Below are 14,608 nucleotides of genomic sequence, written 5' to 3'. Positions count from 1 at the left end.
ATGGACACTTGGGTTGCTTCTATATTTTAGCTATTATTATTATTATTATTAGCTATTATTGTTAGCATTATTGCTGCAATAAACACAGGGCTGCATATATCTTTTTGAATTACTGTTTTCATTTTCTTTCAGTAAATACCCAGTAATGTAGAATTACTAGGATCATGTGGTGATTCTATTTTTAATTTTTTGAGGAACCTCCACACTGTTTTCCCCAGAAGTTGCACCAGTTTATATTCCCACCAACGGTGCAAGAGGGCTCCTTTGCTCCACATACTCACCAACACTTGTTGTTTCTTGTCTTCTCAATACTAGCCTTTCAGACAGGTGTGAGGTAACATCTCACTATGGTCTTGATTTGCATTTCCCTGATGATTAGTGACTTGGAACATCTTTTCATGTGTCTGTTGGCCATCTGAATATCTTTTTTTGAGAAATGTCTATTGTTTCTCTGCCTATTTTAAAATTGGATTATTTGCATTGTGTAAGTTCTTCATATTTTGGATATTAACCCCTTACCCACTATATAATTTGCAAATATCTTCTCCCATTCAGTAGGTTGCCTTTTCGTTTTGTTGATGGTTTCCTTTGATGTGCAAAAGCATTTTATTTTGTTGCAGTCCTAGTAGTTTAATTTCGCTTTTTTCCCCTTGCTAGAAGAGATGTATCTAAAAAAATGTTTCTATAGCTGAAAACTATAGTTGTTTCTTAAAAAATAATATTGTACCAATTTCCAACTGCACTGGCATTAATTCAATATTGGGCAGTTGAACTGGACATTTTGCCTTTTAAGTTTCTACTAATCAAAAATGCCTGGTAGTGATGTTGTATACCTGCCCATATAGACAGAACCCCTATTCAAGTCCCTTATGATACTGTTTATCCAAATTTAGGCAGATAGTTCAGAGTTGTAGAGTAGCAACAAGGTTAAGGGTTTCATTTCAAACTCTTAGGAACAGAATAACAATTCTAATTAAGGTATTTAGATAACTTGCCTAGTTACTAAACTGATGTAGATTTCTGAGTTTAGATCTTAACTTTTAGTTAATTGTTTGGTTTTCACAATAAATTGGGGTTTATGTTTCCCTTTGGGATGCCCTTATTAACACCACAGTTTTAACTCCTCAATTTACAAGATTTGAAATATGTTAATTACTTTTTCCCCAATAGCTTTACTGAGGTATAACTGACACATAATAAACTGCATATATTTAAAGTGTATATTTTGATAAGTTCTGATATATGTATATAACTGCGAAACCATTACCACAATTAAGATAGTAAAAAGTATCTATTAAAATTTCCGGGGCCCCTGGGTGGCTCAGTGGGTTGAGCGTCCGACTTCGGCTCAGGTCATGATCTCACGGCTCGTGAGTTTGAGCCCTGCATCGGGCTCTGTGCTGGTAGCTCAGAGCCTGGAGCCTGCTTCAAATTCTATGTCTCCCTCTCTCTCTGCTCCTCCCCTGCTCATGCTCTGTCTCTCTCTCCTTCAAAAATAAATAAAAACATTAAAAAAAAATTTCCTCATGACCCTTTACCATCCCTTCTTTCTACCTTTCCCCCAGCCCATGAAGACACTGATCTATCTATTTCCTTTGCTATAGATTAAAATGTATGGTAGACAGAGTTTTAAGATGACCCCTAATGATCCTTCTGCTTATATAATCCCCACTCCTTTGAGTGTGAGGAGAATGTGTAAATATGATGATGCATCATTTCCATGACTACATCTCATTATGTGGCAAAAGGGATTTGACAAATATAATTGAGTTTAGTAATCAGCTGACCTTAAGGCAAAGAGATTATCTGGATAAAGCTAACCCAGCCAAATGAGATCTCTAAGAGCAGAGGTATTTTTGGCAACTTGTTAGGCAGCAATAGAAAACTAGTACAGATTTCTGAACATGGAAGTGGGGTGCTGCTATAATTCCTAAAACGTGGGAGTGGCTTTAGAATTTGCCAGTGGGTGGAGGCTGGAAGACTGTTAGTAGAAATATAGATGTTAAAGTCATAGCTGGTGTGGTCTCAGAAGGAAGTAAGCAAAGCATTACTGGAATCTGGAGGAATGAGAATTTTTGTTATCTTCATGGAAGATATCTTAGCAGAATTGTGTCCTGCAGTTATGTGGCAGACTTGTAAGCAATGAACTTGGATATACAGTTAAGGAGATTTGTAAGCAAAGTGTTGAAGATGGGGCCTGGCTCCTTCTTGCTGCTTATAGTAACATGCAAGAGGAGATAAATACATTGAGAACTGTTAAAGAAAAATGAACTAGCACCTGACAGTAACTGAAAAATCTCTGCCACCCCAATAGCAAAAGATGCTAAAATTAAGAGATTCACTGCCGGGAAGGCATGATCTAGAAAAAAGACTGAGGGTATGACTCTACAACCCTTTGCTGAAACCCAGGAAAGTTATCCAAAGATCAGAATATTTGCAAGAGTTTAAGAGTGTTCTTTGTGGATCTTTTAACTCAAACCAGAGGTCCTCTAAGAAGTTTCAGGGCATTGTCCTTTAGTCATCTTAGCAAATGCCAAAGGTACAGAAGGGATTATGTGGAAAGGTCTGTGGATATGACATTTGTATGACTGAGTGAAATTCATGGAAGGCTTCCTGAAAAATTTGTATCAGTGGAGACACTGACAGCTTAGATTAAAAGGGACAGAGAGAGTATGAAATGAAAAGAGGCTGCTTGGGGAAGGTGTTTAGCTATGAATTTAACTTCTTTAATAGATGTAGAGTTATTTACCTATTTCTTCTTGGGTGAGCTCTGGTGGTTTCAAGGAATCTATCCATTTCTATAAATTGTTGGATTTATTGGCATAAAGTTGTTCTTAGTATTCCCTTTTTGTCTTTTGATGTCTATAGAATCTGTAATATTTTCATCTCTCTCATTCCTTATATTGATAATTATGTCTTCTCTCATATTTCTCTGATTAGTCTGATTACAGTCTGATAAATCTTATTAAGCTTCTTAAAAATCCAGCTCTTGGTTTCACTGATTTTCCTCTATTATTATTATTATTATTATATTTTTATTTTGCTGATTGTAGTTCTGATTTTTTATTTCCTTTTACTTAATTTGAATTTAATTTTTTTTAGTTACTTAAGGCAGAAGCCATAGTCATTGTTTTGAGACCTTTTTCTTTTCTTCTTTTTTTAAATGTTAATTTATTTGAGAGAGAGAGAGAGAGAGAGAGAGAGAGAGGGCTAGAGCGAGCACATGAGAGCAGGGGAGGGACAGAGAGAGAGAGGGAGAAACCCAAGCAGGCTGTACATTCAGCACAGAGCTGGACAGGGGGCTCAATCCTACAACCGTGAGATCATGACCTGAGCTGAAATCAAGAGTCAGATGTTTAGCCAACTGAGCTACCCAGGCACCCTGAGACCTTTTTCTATCCTAACACAGGAATTTAGTGCTATAAATTTCCCCCTAAGAAGTGCTTCAGTGACATCCTGAAAATTTTGATCAATTGTTCTGTTTTCATTTTTATTTAATTCAATATATTTTGAATTTCTCTTTGGTTTCCTCTTTTACTGATTGGTTATTTAGAAGTATGTAATTTGGTTTCCAAATATGCAGATTTTCCAGAGATCTGTTACTGACTTCTTTTTCTTTCTTTTGTTACTGACTTCTAATTTAATTCTTTTTGGGTCAGTAACCATACTTTGCATGGCTCAAATCCTTTTAAATTTATTGAGACTTTTTGGGGGGGCCTAGAATATGGTCTACCTTGGTAAATCTTCCACCTGCATTTGAAAAGAATGTTTATTCTGCTATAGTTGGATGAAGTGTTCAATGGATGTCAATTAGATCAAGCTGGTTGATATTTCTCTTTAAATCTTATCAGCAATGATTTTTCTGTACTAGTTCTATCAGTTATTGAGATCATGTTAATTCAAGTCAAAGGACAAGGAAGAGAGGTTTAGTTCACTAATCTCCACTGGTGTCTCTGTGAGAGAAGGTATTGAGTTGCTCCCAGGAGTGACTCAGGACTCCTTAAAATTTGGTTAAGCCCTTTAAGCTATCCATATAAACATGCTGTCTAAATAAAAACAAAGTGCTTGTTATGAAGACACAACTTCATGGCAAATCCTTTTTCCATTCCCTTCATTCTCTTTCAACATTATTGTTTTCCCTGTAATAGTTCTATATATAAATCCTGAACTCACCACTGTTAGGTAGTGGTATATTAGTGCTTTTATGTGGTTCACATCCTTTGGTATTATAACATAAAGAAAAGATTGGAATATTCCTGAAAGTTCTGAAGAAATATACAAAGAGACATAGATTGTCAAGTTTTTGAACACACAGACTAGATAAATGGTTTAGGGATACCTGCATTATGGTATACATATGGGGTTCAATAGAATGGCGAGTTCAGGGTAGCAAAACTTTCTGCTAAAAATAGTATCTGGTTTTCTATTTTGTCCTTCACAGCTAACACAAATAACTGAGAGATAACTGAGAGCTGAATATATTGTCTGTATGCACTTTTGCATATCCAGGTATCTTACAATGATTTTGGTATTTTGAATATCTATTTTAAAAATTTAGTTTGAATACTAAACTGATCCATTCTTAAACCTCACATAAGTATTTCTTTAGGTCAGAGAGATTGCATGACAGTTACTATTTATATATGCTAAAGACCCCTCAGGCAATGTCAGGCTGTTGCATGTGGACAGTTTCTTGAATTATAGCACAGAAACTTTAATACCTACCTCAGGAATGATAGGAGTCTTAAATAGGTAGTCATATTTACTAAAGAAACCTAGAGTTTTCCTAGATTGCCAACCTTAGTAAGACAAGAAATGCCAGGGTGACAGAGTTTAAGTGGCTCTTTTCAGATATGTTACACTGATTCTCTATATTTAAGATGCAAAACAGCCTTCCAGGAGCTATTTAATTAAGTGAAAGTAAGTCTGGTCCCTTTGGAACCGAATGGTTCAGTAAGCAAATACATATCAGTATGTGAAGGAAGTGGGGGAAGTTATTATGTGCTTCATAGACACGGTGACACTTTATAACCCCATATCAGGGATCCTAAACAGTGATTGGCTGAGAAAATTATCAAACTGAGTTTAAATTTCAGCAGGTACAAAATTGTCACGCAAAAGTCCAAGACAGTGAGCCACTTTCAGTCTTCAAAGAGAAAGATAAGAAATCCTGGATTTTCAAAGTCCCTTTGAAGGCTTTTAAGGTAAGATGAAACATCCTCTTTACTCAGAACCAACAGATTCCTGTAGAAATTTGAATTTCAGAGAAGCAGCAGACTTGACTTTAAGAAGTGAATAATCCTTATGATTAGATTTTCCCCCTTCTCTTTTGATTTGACAAATCAAGACTATGTATTAAAAGATAGCAGAAAATTATGTGGTAGGGATGGTAATTCCATCTAGAAAAGTACTGCATCGCTGAAAACCAGGAATTTTTTTTTACAGCCACTGTGTTAAAAGTATCAGTTGCTGATAGTCAGAAAACGTATATAGAAAATGAAGCAAATATTTTAAATCTAAAATATTAACAACAGAATGAGTGATTAGAATACTTTATGCACACTTCACGAAAGCTCCATTACTGTTATTTTTATCTAGACAAGCCATCTTTAAGAATCTTGAATCTAAACACATTTTTTTTAGTCTCACCAATGCAATATAAGATGTGATGAGATTTAATAAAAAAGGAAAGAAACAATCTCTTCCTCTCAAATAGTAACAATAGTGACATTTAAACACTGGTTCTGTTGGGAAATAAACGTCGATTTAGGAATTTTATTCAACACTTTATGGTACATTTACTTCAAAGTCTGGCTAATCCACTCAGTGATAAGCCCCATGAGGGTAGGGCTCATATCTATTTCCAGGGCTGAGTATCTGGCCCACATTAGGTCTTCAAATGTTGAATGAATGAATGAATGAATGAATGAATGAATGAGTGAATCCCAGTTTACATTCAATTTTTTGGTCCCTAAAAAAATCAACTTTCCGCCTAAAAGATTAGGTTTTTTTTTTTTTTTCTTGCCAATTGACATTAGGGTTTTCAAAGCTAGATTAGAATACTTCTACTTAGGATATCTGGAGATTCCAACCTCTAGCACATACTTTTTCTGTTTCACGGTATCATAATAGGTTTGGAAAATGAAAGAGGTTTCAAGCTGACAAAACTAGGGCCATTTCTATAGCAGTCTTTTGAGCTATTCACTCACCTGTGGATACAGTGGCAAGCATCATGGTGCACTGTGCAATTGTTCTGGCATGGACCTGAAAGAGACCCAAAGTAGTCAGGTTGCTGGACTGCAGGTTAGAAATGGGATGCGCATAACCCTGATCTTCACTACAGGTACCTTTCTAGGACACCATGGTTCCTCCAAATCACAGTGTATACCAGCCTTCTGCAGTCTATGTAATAATTAGGTTTGGTACTGCAAAGTACAGTGTAACCCCTGCTTACTAAACAGCTGCCCCTTAACATCTATGCCCTAGAACTCTGTATTATACTTGTCCTGAGGTCACCTCAGCTTCATTTTTAATCCACAGTATTTTTAAAGGAGGTCTAGCTATTCTTGGCTTTCTACTGAATGGCTATAAGAGTAAGCCTTTTTTTTCTCCCCGAAACCATGTCCTCTCTCCTGTGAGGAATTGCCAATAATTCTATGACGGTTGACATTCACTAAGGTTTTATTATGTTTCCACTATCAACATTAAATTCAATCAAAGCTATCTTATGACATGTATTACCATAGTCTATAAACCCAGTGGGAGTTCATGAAATAGGAGTAAAACTTTTTCCGTTTCTATATAGCATCATTACATCAAAAAATATAATTTTCAGTAATAGCAATTTAAATTTTTGATTCACATGTACTACACAATGTCTATTCCAATCTATCTATTAATTATACCATTTCTGAATGTTAATTCTAACATGAATAAAGGATCATGTTGTTAGAAGTTCCACATAATAACTGCTATCATTTATTAAGGGATTGCTAACTACCCAGAACGGTACTAGGCTGTGCTTATACCAGTAAGTATTTATTCACCAACAATTTTTAAAAACCATCTTTTTCTGTACTGAGTGTTGGAATACAGTGATCACCAAAACATTCTCCTAGACCTCAGGAGCTCTCAGTAGATCAGGGGAACATATATATAACCAGACTATGCTCAAATAGTACAATATGCTACCAGTGAAGTTTGCAGAAGCTACTAGGCGTAAAGAGGATAGAGATATCAAATGCCCTTTGACTTTGAGTCAGAGAATGCTTCTCAGAGAAGATTCTTCTGCTAAGGTAATTGGGATAATCCTAAAGCACAGGTATTATTATCCCAGATGGAGGAAATAAAGGTTTAATAAAACTATTTAAATTTCTCAAGCTCACACATCAAGTAGCAAAGGGAGAACTTGAACCCAGGTCCCTAAATCCAAACTCCATGTTCCTTCCACTAGCCAAGGCTCCTTGATGCTACGAAGTTCTTTCCTTTACGGTCTACTATTGCCACTTGTATGGATTTGGTGTGGGGATGATAAATAATTCATCCTTTAAGCATAATCTTAGATTTAGTTAATACTTAAATAAAACTATTCAGAAGAAATGTTATTACCATCAAGAAAAGCAAGACAAAGTTATGGTTATGCCCTTTGCAACTACACTGCTCTGTCCCTTCATTGGCACAGGCAGAAAAAAATCTAGTTAGCGACCTCAGTGCTAAGCCTGATGATGCTCCCTGTATGACTCTGTGAACATTCCAGATATGTTCTGGAACACTGAGTTGTCATAGCCTTCTTCTTGCCCAGGAAAAAGTCAAATGCTTCTTGACCAAAATAATACCTTATTATTAGTGGTTATCATCTTTTGCTTTATAAGTAATTTCATGTTGTTATTTTTTTCTTTAAAAACAGGTTAATTTTCCTAAAGAAAATGAAGATAATTATATATTTTTGCATTTGGTCAGCAGCATGGGCCATTCCAGTAAGTATGTGTTCCTCAGAAAACTCTCCTTACTTTCCTATCTCTTTTAACCTAACATCAAATAATATATATTTAAGATTTTGCAGATAAGTTGTGTCTAAATATCTAGATTTGCATGAAAGACTTTAACAAGATATTTTTGGGGGTCTCCACAAATCCAAATATGCACTCCAATTCATGCTCCCATTACTCAAATTGAAACTCATGTCTTGTCAGATGGATTATTACTTTTAATTGTTTTTTTTAATGTTTATTTATTATTGAGAGACATGAGAGAGACAGAGCATAGGCACTGGAGGGGCAGAGAGGGGGAGACAGAATCAGAAGCAGGCTCCAGGGTCTGAGCAAGGTGTCAGCATAGAGCCCGACATGGGGCTCGAACTCACAAACCATGAGATCATGACTTGAGCTGAAGTTGGACACTTAACTGACTGAGCCACCCAGGTACCCCGGATTATTACTTTTAAAATTCATTCAAATTAGGGGCGCCTGGGTGGCTCAGTCAGTTGAGCATCCAGTTTCGGCTCAGGTCATGATCTCGCCATTCTGAGTTCCGGCCCTGTGTCAGGCTCTGTGCTGACAGCTCAGAGCCTGGAGCCTGCTTAAGATTCTGTATCTCCCTCTCTCTCTGCCCCTCCCCCACGCAAGCTCTGTTTCTCTGTCTCTCAAAAACGAATAAATGTTAAAAAAATTAGAATAAAATTCATTCAGATTGTAATCCCTTCAGTAGCACGTATAGTAAAATTGGAACAATAAAGAGAAGATTAGCATGGACCCTGTACAACGATAACACACAAATTTGTAAAATTCATTCAGATTAATTTACATTCAATGCCCAAAAGTCATGGAGACTTTAGCCATCTTTGCTCATGCCCTATCAATTTCATTCTAATATCAATGAGGCCTGCATTTTTTAGGAAATTTTCAAGAAATGAAAACAGGAAAAAATCTGATTTTTTTCAACATAGGAGAAAATGTTTCACTCGTATACTTTTTTTAATGCTCCTTGGGGAAAATTTGGAATATACAGATAAACACCAAGAAGGAAAACGTTAGGAAAATTAAACCATTTGTAATTGTATTAGCCAGCTGCTAAGGTAACATTTTGGTATGTTTTCATAATATCCAGCACATTGGTATTTATGTAGTTGAGAATTTTCTCAACTACTTCAAATGTACTCCTGAAGGACATAGAAGTAGCATATTACTAGCTTTTGTTTCTGCCCTGGCTCTTGTCAGACCTGCTATTTTCTTGGAGGTTTTGGCCAGGTTATACTTAAGGTGGGTCTTGTGCTAGTGTGGGAGGCTTGTACAGAAACACCACAGGTCTATCTCCTCATTTTTATAAAAGACAATTCTCCTGAGATAAGTAGTCTGGTTAGTACTTCAATAAAATTGGTAATACCATTGTGAAAATTATCTGTATGCCCAGTTAAAATTCTACATAAACTATGAAACAAACCACTTTTGTTTTCTACCTGATTAGATCACACTTTGGCCTTTGTGTTCTATATTTTTTTCTTTATTTAGGGGAAAATGTGTGTCTGTGTGTGTGCACACATGCATGTGTGCATGCATGCATGGACACAAAATCAGAATGTTCTCAGTTTCCAATATTTTCATTTTGGTAGGTTCCTCAAATCAAGCCACTGGAGAGACATGCTGTTGACAAATCTGTGAATGTAAAACTTCTAGAGAGAGCAAAAGTGCCAATACAGGTATAAGATATAAAATGTGTTTCTAAGCTGTTCTTAAAATTCTATTAACTTCCAGAAAACTGATGCTCATCTTTTCAGTTTGTTGTGCTTCAAGATGATATCTACAACTTACTTTGAATTGTTTCTCTTCTCCAGGATGAGTTAAATGCCAATGACACCAACAAAGAAGGTAGTGTCCCCCATGAAAATGAAAGAGGAAGGCAACAGTATGCTGAAGATGGTTACAAAGGAGAAAAAAATGGCTCTGAGTGGGGAGAAGTAGGAGGGAAAAGTTCCTCTACACATTCCATGTTAGTAAATGAAGAGGGGAATACTGAAGATCAAAATGGGGTCACAGGAAAACCAGAAACATATGGTTATGATGGGATACATGGAAAAGAAGGTAGCACCACAGCAAATGGCATTAGGGGACAAGTAAGCATTCTCGACAATGCTGGAATTGTAAATGGGACGAATGTTAATAGAAAAACTGATAAGAATTCAAACAATGGAGATGCTGGAGATGCAAGTCAGAGTGAGGATGCCACTGTTGTCCAAGAAGATGGACATCAAATAGATGGAAGCAATAACAGTACAGGCCATGAGGATGAAATAAATAGGAATTCCTGTGGAAATGAAGGTAATACAAGTGAAATAACACCCCAGAGAGAAGGTGAGAGAAATGGGAATCAGGAAGGAGTAACACCAGGGGGAAGTGGAGCTGGCAATGGAGAAGATGCTGGTCTGGATAATTCTGAAGGGAGTCCTAGTGGGAATGGAGCAGAGGAGGATGAAGACAAAGGCTCTGGTGATGATGAAGGTGAAGAAACCGGGAATGGAAAAGAGGACACTGGTAACAACAGCAAGGGCCAAGAGGGTCAGCCTCATGGAAAAGAAGATAATGATAATAGCTTAGGGCAAAATTCAATTAGTAGTGAAGATGATGACCCTGAAGACAAAGAAGATCCCCATGACATCGATGGAGACAACACTTCCAAGAGTGAGGAGGATTCTGATGGTATTCCCAAAAATAAAGATAGCCAAATAATAGAAGACATGCAAACACCCAATCACAGAGAAAACAAAGCTGTGGAAAAGAAAATCACTGATGAATCAGAGCCAAGTGCTATTGGGAAGAGCCAAGATAAGGTTAGTTTGTGAAACTGATTTCTTTCAATGGCAGTTTAAATTCTCCCTCTCCATTCACTGATGGTAACATAAAAGTAAATCGTAATAGGCGTTCATCTCTTTTTGCACCTAAGCTACGTGAATATTTAATGGGAAAGTTAGAGTTCTTACTAGACTTTGATACAGAACAATTTTTAAAAGCAGATACTTCTGAAAATTTGACTGCAATTTTACAAGTCTAATACTAAATAACTGATTCACCATGTAACTGTTCACACAAGTTCCTACTGAGTAAAAATGCAAACGGGTTGTTTTATAATCTAAATACCAGAGTTCTCTCATGTGAATAAAGCACATTTTCACAAATAGAAGTTTATGAAGTATTGGAAGCTGAACTTCTGTTCCTCTGGTTACCTTCCCCAGTCAGTCTTCCTCAGACCAATACAGTTTGGCAGCATAACACCAACTAACCAATCATTCTTTTCTCCATATTTCCACAGGGAATAGAAATTGAAGGTCCCAATAGTGGCAACAGAAACAATATTACCAAAGAAGCTGGGAAAGTTAGTGAAGATAAAGAGGGTAAAAGACAACATGTAATGGTCATGGGCAAAGGAAATGTCAAGACACCAGGAGAGATTGACAACATACAAGGACCTGGTCAGAAATCAGAACCCGGAAATAAGGTTGCACACAGCAAAACAGGTAGTGAGAGTACTAGTGATGGATATGACAGTTATGAGTTTGATGATGAATCCATGCAAGGAGACGATCCCAACAGCAGTGATGAGTCTAATGATAATGATGATGTCAATTCTGAAGGTGACAATAACAGTGATAGCCGAGGAAATCCTGGTTATGACTCTGATGAATCAAAAGATAATGGCAATGACAGTGACTCAAACGGAGGAGATGATGATGACAGTGACAGCACATCAGATGCTAATGATAGTGACAGTAATGGCAACGGTAACAATGGGAGCAATGACAATGGCAAACCAGACAGTAGCAAAGATAAATCAGACAGTAGTGACAGCAGTGACAGTAGTGACAGCAGCGACAGCAGTGACAGTAGTGACAGCAGCGACAGCAGTGATAGTAGTGACAGTAGTGATAGCAACAGCAGTGATAGCAGCAACAGCAGTGATAGTGACAGCAGTGACAGTAGCGACAGCAGTGACAGCAAGTCAGACAGTAGTGATAGCAGTGACAGTAGTGACAGCAGCGACAGCAGTGATAGTAGTGACAGCAGTGACAGCAAGTCAGACAGCAGTGATAGCAGTGACAGTAGTGACAGCAGCGACAGCAGTGATAGTAGTGACAGCAAGTCAGACAGCAGTGACAGCAGCGACAGCAGTGACAGTAGTGACAGCAAATCAGATAGCAGCGACAGCAGTGACAGCAAGTCAGACAGCAGTGATAGCAGTGACAGCAGCGACAGCAGTGATAGTAGTGACAGCAGTGACAGCAAGTCAGACAGCAGTGACAGCAGCGACAGCAGTGACACTAGTGACAGCAAATCAGATAGCAGCGACAGCAGTGACAGTAGTGACAGCAGTGACAGCAAGTCAGACAGCAGCGACAGTAGTGACAGTAGTAATAGTAGTGACAGCAGTGACAGTAGCGACAGCAGTGACAGCAAATCAGACAGCAGTGACAGCAGTGATAGCAGTGACAGTAGTGACAGCAGTGACAGCAAGTCAGACAGCAGTGACAGCAGTGACAGTAGCGACAGCAAATCAGATAGCAGCGACAGCAGTGACAGTAGCGACAGCAGTGACAGCAAATCAGACAGCAGTGATAGCAGTGACAGCAGTGACAGCAAGTCAGACAGCAGTGACAGCAGTGACAGTAGCGACAGCAAATCAGATGGCAGTGACAGCAGTGACAGCAAATCAGACAGCAGTGACAGTAGTGACAGCAGTGATAGCAGTGACAGTGACAGTAAATCAGATAGTAGTGACAGCAGTGACAGTGATAGTAAATCAGACAGTAGTGACAGCGGCAATAGCAAATCAGATAGTAGTGATAGTGACAGTAAATCAGACAGCAGTGACAGCAGCAATAGCAAATCAGAGAGTGACAGCAGTGATAGTGACAGTAAATCAGACAGCAGTGACAGCAGCAACAGCAAATCAGATAGTGATAGCAGTGACAGCAGCAACAGCGACAGCAGTGACAGCAGTGATAGTAGTGACAGTGACAACAGTGATAGCGATAGCAGCGACAGCAGTGACAGTGATAGCAGCGACAGCAGTGATAGTGACAGTGACAACAGTGATAGCAGCGACAGCAGTAGCAGCGACAGCAGTGACAGTGACAGCAGTGACAGTGACAGCAGCGACAGCAGCGACAGAAACAGCAGTGATAGCAGTGACAGTGACAGCAGTGATAGCAGTGACAGTGACAGCAGTGACAGTGCATCTGATAGTAGTGATGAGAATCACAGCAAGAGCAAGGCTGGTAATGGCAACAATGGAGGTGACAGTGATAGTGACAGTGAAGGCAGTGACAGTAATCACTCAACCAGTGATGATTAGAACAAAATAAAAACCCCCAAGATTTTTTTTTGAAAAGTCTAGTGAGTAATTTACAGGAAATGAAGATTTCTAAGGAAGGAAAGAAAGGGGAGACATAAACAAAAGATGTAAACATTCACAGAAACAGTGAGAGAAATAGTCAAATTGTCAGATTTGGAACCAAGTTCCCACACCCTCAGGAGAGAATCTGAATGCATGATCTTTGGTACGTGCATGTTAAAACACATTCTGAAAAGATTCTGTTAAAAGTACATATCTAAACATAAAAGAACAATTAACATATTCTTTAATACTTTACATAGAAACCTCAAGTAATCACGTACTACATGATAACTTTAATTTAAATGCCAAGTGCTTCAGGGAATGTAGCAAGTAAATACATCTTAAAAACAACCTGTGGCATTGCTTTAATCTTTCAGGAATTATACATTCTGGATAGATGGTCTGCTTACTGCTGAGTAAAAGATGCTGTTACCATGATATTCAGCTTGGCTACGCATTCATTTGCTTGTTCTAAGGAAGAAATAAACTTGTAACATGAATAAGAAATGCAGCAACAACTGAACCTATCTGGACCATGGGAATAATCTATCTCATTATTGAATGGAATAATTACAAATTAGAAAAAATTTAAAGAGTGCTAGTCAGAAAATAATTCAGAGGCTGGTTTACATAACAAAATCTGATGTACAGTATTTCATTCCTGCAAAGCACTGGAAATTTAGCATAATGTTCCTTAAACTATTGACAAAATTGATGCAGTACTTAGAACAGTGTCTTGCCTCCAGTAGCACTCTCCAACTATTAATAAATAAATGATACATGAATGAAGGACTCTTAAGAGCGGGTTCACTTTTTGAACTCTATGTTCAGAGCTCTGTTAAGTGGAATTAGCATTTTTCTACTTCAGTCTCACCAAGTCAAACTTGGTTCACATTTCCCTTTTAAACCCCTACATGTCCAAACTCTCAGATCAGACCCTGAGACTCCCTTCTCACTGTTAATCTCTTTAATAAAGCCAGCAGTTGCTGGTAGGTAATGCTTTGGAAATTACTCTTCTTTGAGAGTCATATATGCAACTATAATCTGAGCATGGATTGTTCTACTTTTGTATGAATGAGGGTAATTCTTAGTTTTGAGGTAAAGCCCAAACCCTGCAACATGAGGATCTCAAAGATGTATGCAACTAAAAGTGTGCTATTTAAGAGGGTGGAGACAGAATTTATCACCCAAGCTAGGAAATGTTTGAAAGTGAAGGGGGTGCTAT

At 37.9% G+C, this 14,608-nt stretch overlaps 1 protein-coding gene and 1 non-coding gene across 2 annotated transcripts; both read left to right on the top strand.

Annotated features, from left to right (window-relative positions):
- Positions 1-7,925: 7,925 nt before the first annotated feature.
- DSPP (dentin sialophosphoprotein) lies at positions 7,926-13,522 on the top strand. Its single transcript, XM_027064452.2, has 4 exons — positions 7,926-7,976; positions 9,608-9,694; positions 9,830-10,822; positions 11,302-13,522. Exons 1-4 carry the CDS (start codon positions 7,926-7,928, stop codon positions 13,339-13,341), a joined length of 3,171 nt encoding a protein of 1,056 aa, XP_026920253.2. The 3' UTR covers positions 13,342-13,522.
- LOC113600870 (U6 spliceosomal RNA) lies at positions 8,691-8,797 on the top strand. Its single transcript, XR_003421970.1, has one exon. It is a non-coding gene; the product is annotated as a U6 spliceosomal RNA (small nuclear RNA).
- Positions 13,523-14,608: the final 1,086 nt, after the last annotated feature.

Source organism: Acinonyx jubatus, chromosome B1 (assembly GCF_027475565.1).
Source record: "Acinonyx jubatus isolate Ajub_Pintada_27869175 chromosome B1, VMU_Ajub_asm_v1.0, whole genome shotgun sequence".
NCBI classification, from domain to species: domain Eukaryota; kingdom Metazoa; phylum Chordata; class Mammalia; order Carnivora; family Felidae; genus Acinonyx; species Acinonyx jubatus.
The sequence above is the reverse complement of the archived record's forward strand: the minus strand, read 5'-3'. Positions and strand labels throughout refer to the sequence as shown.